The sequence below is a fragment of the Cucurbita pepo genome, chromosome 16 (assembly GCF_057944985.1).
Source record: "Cucurbita pepo subsp. pepo isolate OVF chromosome 16, ASM5794498v1, whole genome shotgun sequence".
NCBI lineage: Eukaryota > Viridiplantae > Streptophyta > Magnoliopsida > Cucurbitales > Cucurbitaceae > Cucurbita > Cucurbita pepo.
In genome coordinates, this window is record NC_141813.1 from 504,358 (window position 1) to 525,287 (window position 20,930).

At 37.8% G+C, this 20,930-nt stretch overlaps 3 protein-coding genes across 3 annotated transcripts; all 3 read right to left on the bottom strand.

The window, feature by feature from the left end:
* Positions 1 to 4,805: 4,805 nt before the first annotated feature.
* On the bottom strand, positions 4,806 to 9,986 carry LOC111777689 (putative B3 domain-containing protein Os03g0621600). Its single transcript, XM_023657406.2, has 7 exons — positions 9,795 to 9,986; positions 9,312 to 9,710; positions 8,985 to 9,240; positions 6,798 to 6,934; positions 6,387 to 6,723; positions 5,290 to 5,471; positions 4,806 to 5,206 (listed from the first exon to the last, which is right to left on the bottom strand). The coding sequence occupies exons 1-7, from the start codon at positions 9,870 to 9,872 to the stop codon at positions 4,946 to 4,948; spliced, it is 1,650 nt and encodes a 549-aa protein (XP_023513174.2). The 5' UTR covers positions 9,873 to 9,986; the 3' UTR covers positions 4,806 to 4,945.
* A 2,992-nt stretch (positions 9,987 to 12,978) lies between these two features.
* On the bottom strand, positions 12,979 to 16,239 carry LOC111777789 (uncharacterized). The gene has a single exon (XM_023657504.2). It carries the CDS (start codon positions 15,875 to 15,877, stop codon positions 13,157 to 13,159), a length of 2,721 nt encoding a protein of 906 aa, XP_023513272.2. The 5' UTR covers positions 15,878 to 16,239; the 3' UTR covers positions 12,979 to 13,156.
* A 1,837-nt stretch (positions 16,240 to 18,076) lies between these two features.
* Positions 18,077 to 20,724, bottom strand: LOC111777622 (uncharacterized). The gene is made up of 5 exons (XM_023657298.2): positions 20,384 to 20,724; positions 19,946 to 20,182; positions 19,666 to 19,749; positions 19,273 to 19,402; positions 18,077 to 19,176 (listed from the first exon to the last, which is right to left on the bottom strand). The coding sequence occupies exons 1-5, from the start codon at positions 20,683 to 20,685 to the stop codon at positions 18,448 to 18,450; spliced, it is 1,482 nt and encodes a 493-aa protein (XP_023513066.2). The 5' UTR covers positions 20,686 to 20,724; the 3' UTR covers positions 18,077 to 18,447.
* Positions 20,725 to 20,930: the final 206 nt, after the last annotated feature.

Here is a 20,930-nt window from a genome sequence, read left to right on the forward strand (position 1 = left end):
TTTTCTATAAAAGGCATTGGATCCTATGAATAAAAGATGTTCATTTTTTTGGTACATTTGCCAAGTCTCTGAAATTTACAGCTATCATTTTGGTATCAGAGCAGGTTAGGATCCAAGAAAGTGATACAAGAAAGAAAATGAGCAGCGACAAAACACTCACCAAGATTCCACAGTTTGATGGTCACTATGACCATTGGAGTGAACTGATGGAAAACCTCTTGCGTGCCAAGGGTTTGTGGAGTCTAGTGGAAGAGGGTTACACCGAACCGACAGACGGAATCAAAGTGACTGCATCGCAGAAAAGGAATCTTAATGAGTTCAAGATGAAGGATCATCAAGTGAAGCACTACCTGTTCCAAGCAATTGATCGGATTGTGTTTGAACAGATCTTGAATCGCAAAACATCCAAGAACATTTGGAATTCGATGAAGAAAAAGTTTGGAGGCAACGAAAGAGTGAAGTGGTCTCTTCTCCAAACTTTAAGAAGATATTTTGAGGTTCTTGAAATGAAGAACGAAGAAAACATCGATGATTATTTTGGAAGAGTAATGGTTGTCTCCAACAAGATGAGAAGCAACGGAGAAGACATGTCAGATTCGAAGATTGTTGAGAAAATACTTCGAACTCTGACTGACAAATTCACATATGTGGTGGTAGCCATCGAGGAGTCAAAATACACAAGAAAGATGACCATTGATGAACTACAAAGCTCTCTGTCTGTACATGAAAAGAAATTCAAGAAGATCAGTCATGAAGAAGGTGATCAAGTTCTCAATGTCAGAGGAAGAGGCAGAGACAGAGGATCATACAGAGGTCGAGGCAGGGGCAAAGGACGCTCATTCAACAAAGCAACAATCGAGTGTTACAACTGCCACCAACTTGGACATTTCCAATATGAATGTCCAATTAGGTACAATGGAGCACATTTTGTAGAGATCGAAGAAAAGGATGAAGTTATTCTCATGACATATGTGGAGCTTCAAGGTACTAAAAGAAGAGATATGTGGTTCGTGGATTCTGGGTGTTCAAACCATATGTGTGGAGAAAGAAGTATGTTCTCAAGCTTGGATACTATCTTCTCACATAATGTCAAGCTTGGGAACAATCACAAACTGATGGTTGGTGGGAAAGGAGCAGTGAAAATAATACTTAAGGGAATAAGCTATGTGATCAACGATGTGTATTATATTGCGGAACTGAAGAACAACCTGCTTAGTGTTAGACAACTTCAAAAAAGGGGTTTAGACGTGCTATTCAAAGGAGGAGATCGAAACACATGCAGCATTTTTCATCCCTCAAGAGAAAAAATAGCAGAATCTGTTATAAGTGCTAATAGGATGTTTATCCTGCTGGGTGAATCAAATAACAAAACAAATGAGGAGATATGTCTGCAGGTTGATATCTCAGACAAGGCAGAGCTGTGGCACCATCGATATGGGCATCTCAGCTACAAGGGACTTCACACATTATGCAGTAAAGAGATGGTTGTGGGTTTACCTGAAATTGAAGATGTGAAAACTATCTGTGAGGTGTGTGTCAAAGGGAAACACCACCGTGTTCCATTTCCGAAGCAAAGCAAGTGGAGAGCCACTGAAAGATTACAGCTTATCCACTCTTCTGTGGTCCGATCAACCCACCATCAAACAGTCAAATAAAGTACTTTATAAGCTTTAGTGATGATTTCTCGAGAAAAACATGGATATATTTTGTGCTAGAAAAATCAGAAGCATTTCATCAGTTCAAGACATTCAAAGCATTTGTAGAAAAGCCAACTAGATTGTTCATCAAATGTCTAAGAACAGATAGAGGAGGAGATTCAATTCAATTGCATTAAAAGAATTCTGTAAAGCGCATGCAATCAAAAGACAGCTGACCACCGCCTTCACGACTCAGCAAAATGGCGTTACTAAACGCAACAACCATAGAATCATGAACATGGTGAGAGCAGTGTTATTAGAGAAGGAGGTACCAAAAGTTTTCCGGTCAGATGCTGTGCAATGGGTGAATCACATTCTTAACAGATCTTCTACACTCATTGTAAAAGATATGACTCCAGAAGAGGCATGGAGTGAAAGAAAGCCATCAGTCGAACACTTTAGAATATTTGGATGTATCGGATATGTTCATATCCCTGATATTAAAAGAAGCAAGCTCGATGACAAAAGCGTGAAGTGTGTTCTATTAGGTTTCAGCAGTGAATCCAAGGCCTTTAAGATGTTCGATCCAATGGAGAAAAAGGTTCACATCAGTCGAGATGTGATATTTGAGGAATATAAGAAGTGGAATTGGGAAGATGTTGGTTATTCCGGTGAAGAAAGCATTGAACTTGAGTGGGAAAATGATTATGAAAATGTTGAAAATGCAAAGGAAGCGGAAGAAGCAGAAGAATACACTGAAGACGTTCCTTCACCAAACGATCCACCAACTGGAGAAACAACAGCAATAACGGGCAGGGTGAGAAAACCACCAATCTGGTCTGCAGATTATATCACAGGAGAAGGGCTATCAGATACAAAGGAAGAAGCAAACATGGCTAGAGTCGAGATTGAAACTCTAGCTTTCATTGCCATATCAAATCCGACCAGTTTTCAAGAAGCCGTAGGACATCAGAAATGGAAACAAGCAATGGATGCTGAGATACAGTCCGTCGAATGGAACCACACGTGGTCGCTGACTGCACTTCCCGTTGGAGCCAAGGCTATTGGGGTTAAGTGGATTTACAAGACCAAATTAAATGAACTTGGAGAGGTAGACAAGTACAAAGCTTGGCTGGTTGTAAAAAGGTATGCTCAAGAGTATGGAGTAGATTACACCGAAGTATTTGCACCAGTGGCTCGAATGGATACAGTGAGGATGATCATTGCTGTAGCAGCACAAAAAGGATGGGGAATCTATCAGCTCGATGTCAAATCTACTTTTCTACATGGTGAGCTGAAGGAAGATGTATTTGTTGAACAACCACAAGGTTATGAAGTAGCAAGGCAGAAGAACATGGTTTATAAGCTGCAAAAGGCTCTTTACGGACTAAAACAAGCGCCTAGAGCTTGGTTTAGTCGCATTGTCTTATATCGTCAAGGAAGGTTTTGTAAGTAGCTCTAGTGAACAAACATTATTCATCAAACAAAAGGGAGGTAAAATTCTAATTGTGAGCATTTATGTTGATGATCTATTGCTCACTAGTAATGATGAGGAGTTGTTGAATCAGTTTAAGCGCTCCATGATGGATGAATTCGACATGATTGATTTGGGGGAAGATGAGATATTTTCTTGGCATTGAAGTGATGCAGAAGACTGATGGCATCCTTATATGTCAAAGAAAATATGCTGCTGAGTTGATCGAGAGGTTTGGGATGCAAAATTACAACTCTGTTTGCAATTCGATAGTCCCTGGATAGCAGATTGGCCAAGATGAAGCTGGTGTGAAGGTCGATTCAACACTATATAAGCAAATGGTGGGCAACTTAATGTATCTCACAGCCACACGACCTGACTTGATGTTTATGGTAAGTCTTATTAGTCATTTATGGCAAATCCTACCGAGTTGCACTTTGCTATTGCAAAAAGAATCATGAGGTACTTGAAGGGAACTCTAGAATTTGGGATATGGTATCAACGTGAAGGGAAGAGTGAACTCTTAGGCTACATCGACAGTAACTATGCGGGATATATGGATGACAGTAGAAGCACTTTAGGCTATGTTTTCTTAATGAGTGGAGGAGCTGTGGCATGGTCCTCAAGGAAGCAACCAATCGTCACGTTGTCAACTACTGAAGCAGAGTATGTAGCAGCAGCTACATGTGCCTGTCAAGCCATTTGGATGAAAAGGATATTGAAAGAAATCGGGCATGAACAAGATGAAGAGATGATTCTGTTTTGTGACAACACGTCCACTATCAAGTTATCAAAAAATGCAGTCATGCACGGAAAGCCAAAGCACATAAGGGTTCGATACCATTTTCTCAGAGAATTGACAAAGGAAGGTGTAATTAAATTGGTCTATTGCAGCACTAAGGAGCAGCTGGCCGACATAATGACAAAGCCTTTGAAGATGACATCATTTCAAAGAATCAAAGAAGCGTTTGGGATGAGTGCTGTGAACTAAACTCTTGATCGAGTTCAGTTCAAGGGAGGAAGTATTGAGGTAGCAAATGCGTTTGGGATGAGTGTTGTGAACTAAACTCTTGATCGAGTTCAGTTCAAGGGAGGAAGTGTTGAGGTAGCAAATTTCTATTAGTTAGTTTTCTTGTTATTAGTTTTCTTATTATTAGTTTTCATGTATTTTTTCTATAAAAGGCATTGGATCCTATGAATAAATATGAATAAAAGTAAGTCTCTCAAATTTACTGCTATCAAAAGTAAAGCCATGAGACTTTATGTTCAAAGCGGACAATATCATACCATTGTGAAGAGTCTTATTTTTAACAAGGATGAGGCTAGAGAATTGCCTCCTATTGCCAACAGAGTTGTGCGGCAGGCGTGAGAGGAGGACCGCGACCCCAGATTCCCGTAAGTTAGTCCCTCGAACACCTGTGCAAGAGGAAATGCCACCAACTCAGCATGCACTCCCAGATGTGCAGAAACGAAGGAGTCACCGCCACAGCCCCAAAATCGATCGATCGATCTAATATTTTAAAAATGATGTCAAGATGCATTTGGTAGCAAAATCGAAACCGTGGTCTAGAAAGTTGAATGGTTACAATAAGAACCAATTTTTAATGGTTAATTTCATGTTTTAAGAAATCAAACCATTAGAAAACTAAAAAACCAAAGTTCTAATCAAACTAAGATTTGAAAACATCTTCAAATTTCCAAACACATACGATCATACATTTCAATTATCAAAACCATGACAAAAACATGCATACACCACAAAGTTCCCCATATTATCAAGATATAAAACATACCCCTATTCCTCAAAACCCTAAAAAATCAACCTTGTAATCAATCAAGAAGCCCGAAAGATATGAACTTTGAAAGCGATTGTTGTGCTGTTTTTGCTGATCATCTCAAAAACACAGAAATCCGCAACTTTCAAGTCATTGTCCACAAAAAACTTCCTCCAACCTCTTCTCAATTCAACCCTCCTTTTCATTTGTGGAGTCAAATAAGAATAGTAAGTAACGCCCCACGTTCTTCCATCTGAATCCTGAAGAACCATCTCTGCACCCTCTTCTATATGCATCTCCGCAAATCTTCTTGGCACATTCTTTTCACAAGTAATTAAAACCCATTACACAAAATGTTGTTGATGCAAAATTATACTAAACCCATCATTTTAAATTTGCTTACAAGATATGCTCCTGACTGAATGTGTGAAGGATAGATCTTGCACATAAAAGAAGGGTTGGGAGTCATAGATTGGAAAGTAGTAGCTTTGGCCATCGCCCCCGCTCGTTCGCTCGTTCTCGTCATCGACCGCAACTTTCTCCTGTTGTTCATCAGTTTCATGGCGCCAAAGCTAGCTTTCCCAACTTTCAAATTAGGGTTTTTTTTTTTTTTTTTTGTAAGTTGGTTGTTAATTAATCGGTGGTTGTGTGAAAATAAAGCGAGATACTAAAAGATCAAAAATAAAAATCCCATTTTTGTCTTGGTTTGTAAATTCTTCAAATGCTTATTTGAGTAAGTTCATTCGATTGTTTGCTAACATTGCCTATGTTTTAAAGCTAACGATGATCAAAATAGCTAATTTTACAAGATTAAAGAGGTAAAAAGTAGACACTTGGAAGGTTAAAAGAATTAAAATAGTTCTTCAATTAAAATTTGTGAGTCTAAGCAAGCTTAAATAATTTAATCTTTGTATGATTTATTAATCGAACCAAGTTATTAATGGGTGGAAAAAGTTATTAATAGTTCAACATTTCAGGAGAAGTTATTATGGATTTATAAGTAAGGAACATTATCTCTCTTGGTATGAGACATTTTGAAAAAATAAAAAACATAACCATGAGATCTTATGCTCAAAGTGGATAATATCATACACAAGTTCGTGGTTTTTAAAATGGTATAGAGTCATTCCCTTGTCTTAGTTATGTTAATAGAATCTTTAAGTGTCAAATAAAGAAATTGTTAACTTCAAAGATGTACTTTGTTTGAGAGCTCTAAAATTAAGGAGAAGCTGTTTGGGATCCTCTCGAGAGAAGGAGGTTTGGGAAGACTATGGTGGTAAGTTTTTGAGACTGTAGAGAAGAAGTCGAACCTCAATTAAGAGGAGACTGTTTGGGATCCTCTCGAGAGACTGAGGCTCGGGAAGATTCTAGGGTTGTGTAAATAAGGAAAACTATCTCAATTGAATTACCTTAATTGGTTTTTTTTTTTCCTACTTCGGTTATTGGTTTGGATCGAGCTTAGTAAGTAACTAAATTCTCATTTTGAAACAAGAAACATACCTTGAGGGTGAGGGTGAGAAATTAGGTGAAGATCATCAAAATTTGTCCCCATCTTTAGCTTCTTCTTTTCGAGTGGATACTTGATTTCCGTAGCAGTAGGATCAAAGATAACGACATGGAAGCACGAAGATCGGAGTTCATATTTGAACACAAGAAAGTACTCCAATCCAACATTGTAAAACTCCACAAACTTCTGCCACCCATAATCAAACCACACTCTTCCATCTCTCTTTGTGACACCCACTTCCCACTCTTCCCCATCAGCCACCTTAACCCTTGTTGGGTTATTTTCAAAGGCTTTCAGACCATATTCTCCCACAAACTTCTTCGGAATTTCCTAAACCAAACGAAGAGGATAAGGTTTGTGTTCAAATACATAACAACACATATAGATACAATAGTTGTGCTTACAAGCTTTTGTTCCTTGAGAGCATGAGCAAGAACAACCTTAAAGAAATGGGGGTTGTCGGGGTCTTTGCAGAGTTGACTGGAAGAAGCCATGCCGGGGAGATGTTGTTGAAGAAATTTGGACATTCTTATTGATCTTCAAATCAATTAATCCACCCTCGTGTTTGCTACTCAGTGGAGTGTTTACAGATAGCTTTTTAGAGGAATTATTATGTGTCAGTCCCATTGTGGGGATATTGAGAAATTGGGTGAACTCAAGAGATATACAAAATCTTCCTATTAAATGGATTCAACTCAACTAATTAATGACGAGGTTGGTTTACTTTGTTTCAAAAATATTTTGAAATTGGTATTTATTTGGTTTATAAATTTTCAAACCTATAAATGAAGTATTATTCTATAGACACTAGAGAAGAGGCATCGTCATTGATATAAGTCATTCTAGTAAGTTGTGTTCTAAGCTTTTCCTTTCGACAAATTTTGTTGGTTTAATTCTAACTTTGTTTGTTTGGGGTTAGGAAAAAAATTGTCTAAGCGTCGATTTTAATTACCTAATTGTTCTTCCAATGATGGCGTAAAACTAAATATTGAATTACATACATGCCTAACTCCGACGATCATAAAAAAGTTAAGTATAAAAAAAAGAACATGTTCTAGAAATTAGAGGGTAAGAACCGATCAAAATTGACCAAACTTTAGCTGAAAAATAAGGCCAAACGGGAGGAAAATCACAAAAAGAAGCTTCTTGAAAAGGATCTGCCTTGGGTCCATCTACTGTTAGCCCACGTGGAGGTCGTAGCCCAACCATCTTCGTCACGAGCCAACCCAATAATCCATTTTCAGACCCAGAAACCTGTATTAGGTAAACTAATCTGGTGTGATGTGATGAACTTTCATAGGTTGACTTAAACTTCAAGGAACAGATTTGAACTAGCTTCAAGGATAAATTAGTGACGATAGCTTAAGCTATGCAGGTAAGTGGCTCTATTATTAATTTGGTTGGATGGAATAAATGAAGTATGAATAACACGTGCTTTGTGGCCCTCCACATGTCATATTTTATGACTAATGACTTACGTTATGCTATGATATGTCATGCAAACTATGTTAGCATGATTAATTCTATGACTATGAAATATTGTTATGCCAAGTATGTATTCATGAAAATGTTTATGAAAGAACAAATGTACGAACTGGATCTTACATTTATGATATGATTTACAACTATGGGACCTCATTCATTTTTTATGTCATGTCCATCAAGATACTTCCCATTATAATGGGTACGTTATGATATCTATGTACTTTATGATATTATGCAAGTTCTTTTTCTTTATTGGTTTTGGCAGTGTGAGTGATGTACTCTATGATATTCTGCGGGCTCGTGTGAGTGATGTACTCTATGATATTATGCGGGATCCTTTTCTTCATTGGTTTTGGCAGTGTGAGTGTGCACTAGCTAAAGGGCAAGCCTAGGATACGTATACACCTGCCTGGTGGGTCCATGTATACGTACGTGAGGCGCGTATAAAAGTACTATATCAAGTAGAGTTTAATGCCATTAAATGCTTTATGAAAAAATAAGACCTAAAAAATAAGTCCTATCATAATTGCTTGTGTATGCATTTTCAATAGTAGAGTCCCTTCCTTAAAATACTTTATGAGACAAAGGTAAGACACTCATGTCCGATTGATGACTCTCACATTGACAGCCATGGGACCAAAATTAAGGTAGCTACATTAATGTTATTTTTCCACCTTGTTTTAATGACTTTATTATAAACAAATAAGTCCCCGCCTCACTCTTTCTAATTCATTAATAATTTAATATGGTATATTCAAACTCGGTAATGTCATTAGCCCTATAATTAACATTGATTTCTACTAATGGTACCTTCTTCAAATTTTTAAGTCAACGCAATAAGGAGCATTAACATATTAATATCATTAAGTTTACGATAATCCATCCGTTTAAGCTTTTGTGTCGAACGTGTCGAACGGGGTGAAGTATGAATACAAAGAAAAGTTGAAAATAAATGAATAAAAAAAACTAGATCACTTTAAGATGAAGTTGTTAAAACTCAATCTAACAAACTCATGAGAGAAAAATAAAAGGGGTAAGGAGATATTAAAAAGTTGGTTCCATAAACAAAATGAGTCTCCAAATTCATGCTCTTGTGAGTACTCAACCTCGACACCCCGATCTAAAAATGGTAGCTTTAAACGATAGCTCACTGGTTTCCATCAACTCAAACACACAAATATCACCCTTTTTCAACCCATTATCTCTCGCAAAATCCCTCCAACCCCCTCTCATTTCCACCCTCTTCACACCATGAGGCCACCTTTCACCGCACAAGATCTTCCAAACCCTTCCATCCGACACTTCAACACTCATCTCCTTCGGACTCTCCATGTGGGCATTTGCAAACCATTGTGGAATACTCTACAACAACACCCAAATTCAATCAAACCAACAATCTCATAACAACAAACAACAAATAATAAGATCATTACCAGATAGCTCTTCCCTGTATGAAGATACGAAGCTCCCATTGTTACCATAAATGAAGGATTCATCGTTAAAGATTGGAACTTTGTGGCTTCTTCACTAATTGAAAACCTCTCCCTTTTTTTAACTTTCCCTCCACAACCTAATGGATACTCAATCTCCGAAGCGGTTTTATCGAATATAACAACATGGAAGCATGAGTTTCCTTCGTATCTAAACGTCAAAAAATGACCAATTTCAACGCTGTAAAATTTCACAAACTCTTCCCATCCTTTTTCAAACCATATTTTTTCATCGTTTTTTGTCAAACCCACTTTCCATTCTGCCCCACTCGCTACCTTAAGACGCACCTCTTCAGTTTCCAAGGCCTCCCCATGTTTTCTAACGAATTTGTGCGGAATAGCCTGAAAAAAACACACATTTTTAAAACCCCATTTGATAATACGGATTATCAAATGGAACTATGGTGGAAGAGATGAAGAACTTACGAGCTTTGATTGAGTGAGGGTCTGTGGAAGAATGACCTTGAAGAAATGGGGCGTGGCGGACTCGAAAGAGGAAGCCATGGACGATTTTAGATATGAAGAGGTTTTCAGCAGTTTTCTTGGTTCATTAATGTTCAAACTGTCTCTCACTTATCAAATGGGGAGATGGGTTATCATTCAAATTGTTGTTGAATTGAATTAATTGACGTGAAATCCTCTCAGGATATTCATTTTTTGAATCTGGTAGGATCTGTTTCATATCTTTTTAGATTTTTTAAATTTATTTTCTCTTAATTTTTGGATTATCGTTTACATGAACCCTAATTTTTTGATCTATTTTGGTCCAATTGGTTGATTTGACATCTTTATTTGATTAGAATGAACAGTATAATAGCTAAGAAGTTGATTAAATAGGTTAAAATTGGATTAAAATTTGAATTGATCCGAAATTTAATTAGGAATGAGTGAAGATGGAGAGGTGCGGAATTTGAGGAGTTTGAATAGGAAGGGTTTTAAAAAAAAGGGGTTCAGTTATAGCTCTTTCTCTGTTAATCAAAACATCTCTGACCCCATATGGCTTCTTCTTCTTCTTTTGTTTTTGTTTTTCTATTCCTTTTCTTCCCTTCAATTACTCTACCTATGATTAATGAATTACTATACCTATAAATAGGAAAGGTCTTCAAGTTCCAATTCTAGTCCCTAGTCCATTTTTGAGACTGGCTTAGGACATTGTAGTAATAGAAGTGTTCATACTAACCACCTACCCGCGTAGTCCCTGATCACTTTCAAGATGGGTTTACGAAGTCACGGCATCAACCTTGCCTCTTTCCTATGCTCAATAGGGACTCTCCTCCTAACCTCTACCCATGTAATCCCTAGTCCAAAAAGGACTGGTTTACAGGTTCGTCTATTTCTACACTCAATAGGGGTTTATACCTTGAGCTAACTACTTATGTAGTCCCTAGTTCTTCTCAAGAACCGGTTTAACGGGATCAGGATGTTGGCCCTGACCCAATTCTACACTCAATAGTAACTCAACTAGTTTCGTAATTATGTAAGCTACTTAAATCATGTTTAGACATCATGGAGGTCTACGAGGTTCTTAAGGGCGTTCATGCGGTTTAAAATCCATTTCTCAGTTATAGGACGTTCGGGGTTACCTCTCGGCTTAACCAATTCCTAAGTGCACATAGGTTTAACTTCTAATTCTACATAAAAATTGTACTAGTTATAATACCCTAATCTTAACTGAGTTCTCTCGATGCATGCTCTATTAGGAAAATAAATATAACTACCAATTTTGATAGGAACCAAGAGACATCAATCATACAATATACTTTAATGAAGATATGTGAAGATCAAAATGCGGTTGAAATTATCAAAAGATATTTCAATTCATGCCACATCGAAAAAAGAATGAAGCTTCGTTATTATAAAGTTTGGGTAGATTACAATTTAGAGTAATTTAGAGTTATTGTATTTCATTAATATATTTTAAGACTTTTTATTTACTCTAAAGTTATATTTACATGATGGCTAATTATAACCATAAAGTATGCATAGTTGTTAATTATGGTTCTAAAGTATGAATGTTACGCTCTTGAATATCTCAGGTAAGGTAAGAGTTTCATTTTGAGGCTATATAAAGTCATGTACGTTGTATTTGTAAGTAGACTTGAAAAATGCATTTGTGCTTTCACTTGGGTTGCATGTAGAATCATCCAAGCTCGACATGATCAATCTTGATTGTGAAGATTCGAATCTCAAACAAGTGTTCCTGCCTTGAGATATTTGATCAACAAGAATCATTCTAGCTGGACATGATCGATCTGGCTTGTAGAGTGATTTGAATCTCATACAAGTGTTCTGGGCTTGAGATATTCGATCAAACCTCTTTTAACACGTTAGACGTGTTGTTGGCTTCTCTTGGATTTATTCCATATCAAACCGTCTTTAACACGTTAGACGTGTCTACACATTCACAGATGTCTATTAAGAAAGTATGTCTACCAACCCCTTAATGCACAGAAAAAATAAGGTAAGAACCATATCACAATCACACAAGTTCAATGGGGAGATAAAATCCATCAATCACCTAAAGCACATATCAGAATATTCCTTCCTCCATCATACCACAACAGAAGACATTATATTAGGCATGCTTCTCAATTGTCTTGTTCTAAGGGAAATTTTAAATGTTGTAATATACGTGTCATAATTATCTAAATTGTTCATCCTTTGTCATATTGACCCATATTCTAACCACCTAAGATTCATCATACTCGCAGTTCATCCTTTGTCATATTGACCCATATTCTAACCACCTAAGATTCATCATACTCGCATCCTAGTTTGTTCTAGCGATCCCTACAAGTATTACTTGTCTAAAGTCTAACTTACCGGGAAGAAGTGTGTCCTTCAAAACTTGTTTTTCCGTTGGGAGCGCCAAATTTCTTGAAAGCTTGTTGTTAGGCCCGAAATCAAGTCAAATTTAGGTCAATATCAAAATGGGGGCGAAAAACAATCGAATGGAAGTCAACTCGGGCTAAAAAGGAGACTTACGCACAAGTTACGCGTCGAAGAAGCGTTGAACTTTTTCTTTTAACAAAAATAAAGAATGTTAATGCTATTTTTAAAATTTAATAGACATTTTTTAAACATAGTACCAATAATAAAGGTTTTTTTTATAACTTTTTTACCTTGTTCATAAGAATCAAGATATCTTAATCATGGAATTTAATTTGTTTAACTGACTCGAGGGTGAGAGTAAGTACCACCATAATTGTTTTGCGAATTCCAAAAGAGTGCAATTGTGATAATTGGTATTAGAGTCGAGCCAACTCCTAACAGTGAAATCTAGTAAATATGTTAGCAATTAAGCAATTGGGCAAGTCCCATGCTAACCGATTTGTCGAAGAGCGATGAGGAAGTTCATAAGCATTCGAGGCATGACCCCATCATAGGTTCCAACCCATAATTTTTATCATACCGTTATGGACACTCTCCAAATTCTCTGGTAGGATTTATTTGGCTTCTCCCTAGTAGGCCCTTAACATAAAAATCATAACCGGTCCCTAACCAACTCGTGAACAGCATCCCGGATCGGCGAGCAAGAAGGGCTTGATTAAAATCAACATAGGGGCAGGCCATTGTGTCATGTGAAATAGCCAAAATTTGACATGACCTCTTCAAGATGAATCTAAATCTAACCAATTATGAACATAAATTGACAAAGCTATCTGCTTGAATTCAAGAGCCACCTTAGAATCTGAGCAGATTCAAATCCAAATAATTCCTATCTTCTCCAAACAATATAACAACTAATTTAAAAAATAATAATTGATTCTTCTAACTCTATGAACAAATCACCAATACCAAACGCAAGTTGTTTGGGAACCTTCTTCAACCAAAGCAAGCGTTCCCTCTCTGATAAAGGAAGGATTCAAGAACTTGGCCACAAATGCCCACAGTTTATAAACGTCTTCGAAGTTCGTCAAGAATCCTAACGAAGCTGTCACGACCTCAAGCCGTGCAAATCCGTGCTCCCCACGCCTTCCATTCTCGGCTTGCTTGCACAGGGACGATTCTTCAAGGTTTAAAACGCCACGTTGTCGTTTCGGGCTGTCCAAAACCCGAATGTGACTAAGGAATCCAATGCCAAGAGATATGCCATCTCTTTCAGCTACCTTCTGAACAAATTCTGGATTGATTAGTCCCCTGTTTCTGTTCCTCACATTGAAAGCTACTGCTGCTCCTCTTTCATATTTTATTTTGGGTCCATATATCTGAACCAGATTCGCTTTGTTGTTTCCTTCCGAACCCTGAAACTTTAACTGAAGCAACGACGTGACGAGCCAATTTATCAAAAATCGAAGTCGAAGTGTTGTCTTGTTCAGACCTAACATGTTTATGTGATCGAGATGTCGACATATAATCTCGGGTTCCCTCCTGTTCCATGTTTCCTCGTCGTCATATTCTCCATTGCTGGTATAATCTTCATCATCTAGGCTCGTCATTGTTACTTCCCCCGGCTCGATGCTATGGTTTAAGTGCTCGTTACCATTATCTTCCATTCTAAACGAAACTCGTCTTACATGCTTATTTCCTTCCCTTCTCCCTAGCAACCTGAATTCACCTTCTGTTTCCCTTCTAATGGCACTCTCCTTCGTCTCCGAACATATTTCCGAGGCGCCGTTGGAAAGTGGTTTACTAGCTTCTGTTGCTTCGTGGATCTCGGTAACGACTTGGTTATTGGAGTCCTTTTTGCTATTAGCTGACATGGCACTTGTTTCTGCCAATAGTTCTCTGGGAACCTCCTCGACGCAGTCGATTTCCTGACATGCTGATTGGACAGCAGCATCGAAAGATAGTACAGGGTGATTGTCATAAGGCCCCGAGTTAAAATCGTTGTCTTTGTCGTATGATGGTTCACTGTGGATCTTAGAAGTTGGCTTAGGAGAGAGTAGTTTGTTCTTCTTTCCTTTTAACCAATGCTGAGGCAGGGGAGAAGCAAGTTTCTGTGTATGCAATTGACCTGCATTATCAGATCCGAGCGGACTCTGTCCCAAGTCGATCCAAATCGAACAATCCGACGATTCATCTTCACTGAAAACCGGGCTCTTCATCACCTCCCCAAGAGAAATAGTCTCACTTTCCTCAAGTATGGTGCTTGTTCCATCTCGGTCAGAGATGTTGTCATGATCCATCTCGGTTTCAAGAACATCCCGAACCTGCGCAGACGTGAAGGCACCAGAGAAAGCAGGCAGTTGCGACCCCTGACGAGTTTCGGACGTTTTATCCACAACCCCAGCAACTCGATCGTCTTCAAATCGACCCACTTGATCAAGATCATCAATCGAGTCACTCAGGTACACGGGATATTCAGGGGTAATCTTCACCATTCCAGAGCCAGTACATCCAGACCGAGTTTGTAAACTCCCCATCACTGATCTCTTGATCAGAAGACATCCAAAACCAGTAGGATCATACCCAAAGACCCTATAAAACGATGTTATGATAAAATCCGGTCGAAAAAGCGATAAACCGAGCGAATCCATATCCTTAGGACCTAACGAACCAGCATCAAGCAAAACATGCCAATTGTTCTGTTGTGCCAGAGCCATCCACTGATACGAATACTTAGCACCAGTCACTCTAGACTGAACAGGAAACACAAACAGACCAACAGACTCCTTCTTCTTCCTCCTCTTGTTCGTTATCCGTTTCCGCAAATCGGTCGAACAAAGCTTCAAACTCGGCCATTTAAACCAAGCATTATATGCCTTAGCACCCTTCTCCTTAGCAAATTGAGCCATCCAATTCACAGATTGGCTCTCATAATCAAACATGGTCAACAATTTCTTATTGGTATGAAAAGGATACGATTCAGCTAGCAGTTTAAAAGCAGACCCTCTACTAACAGTGAAAACAAGGCCATATTCATGCTCAGGTATATTCAAATGATCCATAATCCTAGTCTTTATGTCATGTTCTACTGTCCCTCTCTCAGCACCACCATACAAAGCTTGATTACTCAAATTAGCAGCAATCTCAGACAAACTAAACGTAGAAGACTCCCAATAATGAAGACTCTGAACATAAGAAAACAGCCCAAATCCACAGTAATCAAGACATACCTTAATCAAATGAGAATATTCATTCGAACGAAGCTCATCAATTTTCTCTGAGCTCTGATACTTTGGGTACATTGTGAGAAACTTAGAGAAAGCTTCACGAAGATCAGGAATGGCATCATCAGATTCATACGTACGGTCGGCCGCCATGGCTGTGGCCTTGAGGAACTCGCGTTGAGCTTGAAGCCTAGCGAGCGACCGAGATCGACCCAACCCATTGTCGTCGCCGTCGTTGCGCAGTGGCTCAGAGTCCACATTTTGCGATTTGAAGAGCGACCCATCTTCTGAAGCTTCTTCAAGAGCTTCTCTAAGCTTGTGTTCTTCAAGTTTTCGAAGAATCATTTGGTGTTTCTTGATATCCATCGCTGAATCGTACCCATCTTTTGTTCTACTCTTCTTATCCATTATCAAAGCAACACAGTGAGATAGAGGCTTCCATAGTGAATGATGCATCGCTTGAGCTGCAACACCGCAATGGGGCTTTATTTCGCCATTAAAACAAGCTTCATTTGGGTATGAAATTGAAAACCCACATCAAATTTAAGATCCCCATAAAGGAAATTTGAAAGAAATCGACACCCACAAGAAGAAGAAGAAGAAGAAGAAGAAGATGAATTATTTAAAGGGTCAAACCCTAAAAACACAGGACCCGGATCCCCAAAATTTTCAGGGACACTCGAATTAAGTGCAGAAGAAGAGAAATGAAAAACCCAACAGAAATAAATCCATTGAGCCTCAAAATCAAATGCCCATTTACACCATTTTCAATTCAGAGCCACTCTTCATTGAATAGACACACACAGAGCATTAAAGCTGTTCTTTTCCTTAAGAAACACAGGAAAAGGAAATTTGGCAGTAAAGACTTTCATTCGTTTTTCTTTCAAAAAGGAAAAGAACAGCTTTAGTTTGAACAATTCATCTTTACTCCCATTGAATGAATTGAATGATTTTTTGGCTGTGTGCTTTAAGGACCCCACTGTGACTTTTTTATCTCTGAAATTGGCAGATTAAAAAGTCAAATATTATCTTCGTTGGATTGTCAAAAAAGCTGTTTTCTGTCCAACCAAGAACGCCACTCACCTCAAACCAATTGGTTCTTGTTCTTCATTGATTTCAAGTTTATTTTAATTTCATTTCTTTTTTTTTTTTTTTCTCTTTCCGTTAGGACTGGCAAGAAAAAGTGTAATAAATTACTATCTCGATCAAGTTTAGTCTCTAAAACCAGTGTTCGTTAGAAGTGATCATCGGGGATAGATGGTGGCCAATGGTCGCCAACACCATTGAAATGATCCTTCAAAATATCTCAGCATCAATACCCATTGATATGATCTTGTTTGTCATGAAGTCATACCTTCTTCAAAATAACGACTATTGATATGAGTTTGCTTTGAATCCAAATTCCTACCCCCGACTTTAACCAATTGTGTAAGCTCACATTATAGAAAAAGAAATTTATAATCATTAAGAGATTAAATTGAATTCGGTAGAACTCTCTTCCCAAAAATTTTGTTTATCAAACCTATATAGTTACTAGCTCTAGTCTTCCTATTTTCACGTTGATTCCTTCAACTTATGGCTTTGTCAAGCCAAAGATTTTGACAAACGGTATCTTAAAGAATGCTCTATTGCTTACTGCAAACTTCAAGTTTCTCACCGAACATCAAGAACGTAAATTATAGTATAGAATTTTAGAGGAGAAAGAAAAAAGAAAAGAACAAAAAAAAAAAGAATGATGATAATTGAGAAAGTAGAGTTGTAAAAAGCATAAAGAAAAAAAGGTAAAACAATTATGATTAAAGTAATAGAAGTGGGATTTCTTTTGCACTTTCCATCTCAAAAAGACCAAGCAAAGTTTACAAACTTTATTTGAAGAACACACAAACCTCATACATATCATTATTACAATTCATTAACTTTGTGTAAAGGTTGAAACCCAAAAGTCTCCCAATCAATTCAATCGACCAAAAAGTCATTATGAAACATAATATAAAGTAAACCCATTAGATTATACTATTAATTTTATAACATAGCCTTTAAAATAAAAAATTTTGAACGAAAAAAAACCCATCAATGTAGAAGTCATGGATGATGAGATGAGTTGGATGTCTAGGTTTCAAAACTGTGTTACTCCTTCATCTATTGAGGTTGAGTATGTGGCAGTAGTCGACGCTAGAAATGAGATAATATAGATGACAGACTATCTAAAAGAATTAAGAAATAACACGGCATATAGTTGATGAATAATCTAATCTATCATTCAAAAACAAAACACATCACAATAAGATACTTCTCCACTCGCAGTTGTGGAAGAAGGTGATATGTGTTTAAAAAGATAGGGAATGCAAAGAATCCAGCAAACATAATGACATAATGTGTTGATATTGGGAAATTGAGGTTATGCAATGCTTTGGTTGGTCTGGTGGGTTGAAGATATTGATGATGAAAACAATCCTTTAATAATGAAGTTTTGGGTTGACCGAATTAATCTACAAGTGATAGAATTGTTTAGTTGTGAATCCGTGACATTTACTTATAACTTACTTAATGACTACAAATAATAAATGACCAAGTGTGTGTGAGTTATGCGATCCTAACATGAAAGTGAAGAATTTTCTTAAAAGTCACTCCTTATGACACTCGCACTCACATCACTAAATTAAAACTTCACGTCGTATATTTGCAATTTTGCATTGCACAAAAAAACTTAACGCAACACATTCTCGTCACATTACAGACCGAAATCAAATCGGTTTCGAAGGATCGGTTCAATTGTTGGGGGCTGTGATTTGTAAGCTGTATCACAAAATACTGGGAGATCCAAAAAACTACTGAACCACACACTCCTTGCTCCCCTTGCCAGCTAAAAACACACCAGTTTTCTGAGTTCCCAAAAAGTTACTTGCCTCAAAACTGTGTCAAAACTACACATAATTTAGCACCATATTGTTTTATACCTACACGTCGCAAAACCCTACCGCTACCTAAGATTATAGCTCCGACGGAGTTGAGAGTTTCGCTCGGGCCTACGTTTTTTTATTTGATAAACTGTTCGAACCCGCTTCTGATGTTTTACACCCCTCCTCTAAACTATGGTCTTCAGTTGTACTCTCTGAGCTTGTTTGGCTGCTAATATCAGTATTCTTTTTGAGGCTTTGGTCTGTTGACGATGCATATGCTTGAACTTCCAATAATTCTTTCTCACTGTGGTCATCATTGCTACACCCCAGATCCATGGTGTTGTTTGATTCTACCGCAATTGTTGGTATCTTTTTAGTTATTGGACATTCATCAGAAGGACAGTAGTTATCACCATTCTTTCTCTTTAGGCAATGCCTTTCCTTTTCTTTTTCACTGATGACGTCTTCGGCAAGTTCATCGTTTTCAGATTGAAGTTGTTGTGATAGTTCCTCATTTCCATGGTTGAGATGATTTGGAGGTTTAGTTTCTTTTGAGCCCTGCTGTTCCAGGCCTGAAAAGCTCAGTGACCTCTTAACAGAAATATAATCCTTAATCTCGTTACTCTGTGGTATATTCTGCTTCTCATTTTCAGATTCATCTACAGCATGATGTTCCATTGTTTCTAAGAGATTATCATTAACCTTAGGAGAGCCTGCAGGATTAACTTCAAAATCGGTGAAGGACAACGACCTCTTGGCAGAAGCAAGATCGGTCGGATTCTGCACTGAACTCGGCTTTGAACGTTTGGTTTGGATGAGAAAATGTGCAACAGACTTGAACCCCATCCTTGCTATCTATACAGTTCAAACTCAATTGACCTTAGCAGCAAATTCTCCCGAGTAAAACAAAATATACAAGGAGGTGATTCACATTACAGATAAGAAACTTACCTTCTTATACAGAGGTCCAGTAGGAAGCCATCCTTTTGCTTGGCGACACAAACTGCAGTTGCAAATTCCACGACAGACGGGACATATCCAATCGGGATTTTGTTGCGCTTCAAGAACATGCTCTCCATATCTGCAGGAATGAGAAAACAATAGGAATACTATGATGCCAACCCAAGTATAAACTCCATGTACCAGTTTCAGTGTTCTAAATCCACATAGAAAATTGAAAAGTTTTCATTTGCAAAAAGCCAAACAAATTGGAGTTTATACGGTTTATGCATCCAAAGATTGGAGACAGCACATCATATTTTCCAAAAACAAATATCCAAAAGAGAGAATATGAAATCCAATTGCAGAAAGAACTAAAAAGGAACGTTATCAAGAGTGTAGTACCTCATATACAGACAGTCTCCACAAAATTGCCCTTGGACCATGTTACATTTGCTGCAATGAGTGCGATGTCCTAATGTTTTTTGCCTGTAAATATAACATTTCCAATTTTCCATCAAAATAAAATCATAACACATGATATAATGCATTTTCCACTAGCTAACGAAGCTGTTCTTGATAGCACTGTTGAACAAAATCAGAGAACAATGCACAAATAGATAATAAGATCACACAAACAACAGTTTTCCAATGAAAATTTGAGAAAAATTTCATTTCGATGAACCTGCATTGATGGCACGTCTTCCCCTTTACTGGATCATAAATTCGTTTCCCATCGTTACCGTATCCATCCACAAATAGCGTCCAGCTCTTCTCTGTACTACCCAACACCTTCTCATGCTCTTCCGAGTACATCTCCGGCCTCGAGCCATCTTCAAGAACCACATCCTCCTCCTCAGAAAACTTGTTTTTCCTCTCGATTCGCAGTTCAGAATAAGTTACAGGCGTCACATTCTGCAACCTAAATCCGCCAAAAAAAAAAAAAAAAAATCATAATAGAAAAAACTATGAGGAAAATCGGAAGAAAACTGGACAAACATAGAATAAGATTATCGAATAAGAAAATAATAACTAATATCCTATTTGTATCCAAATATCAGAGAACGAGCACTGTCAGTTCCGATAAGGGCTAAGAACGAGAGATTTGGGATTCGGAGAAAACCTGGATGATCGGCGTAGGGGTCCGGTCGGCGGGAGGTCGAATGAAGGTGGAGAAGCTTTGGGAACAAGCGATTTTCGGCGATTTTTCTTTGAAGGAGCGGAGGTTTTGAGCTTGAGAGAGAGATCAGGAATGCCAAGTTTCTGCATGCGCTCCATGTTTTCTCTGATTCTCAACTCTCTGGACTGCTCGTACTGAGAAATCTCCGGCATCTGGGCGGCGGAAGGCTGGTGGATTTCCATCTGGGGTGGTTCCGATGAGGGTTTTGGAATTGGGGATTTCTGTATGCCGGAAGGTTCTGTCATTTCTCTTACCGATGTCCTCGGTTCCTTCTTGTTAGTGCTTTTCCAATTAAAATTTTAACGGTCATATTTTTGGAATCCATAATTATTTATGCATTATATAAAATACAAATATTTTAATATTTATCCTATTTTGTTAACTAAATATCCAAAATTAATACTAATATTTATCCTATTTTTATTTGTAGGAAGTCGAGCAAAGTGAAGTCGTTTTCAAGAAAATACAAAATCTTGTTTCTCGTAGGTTA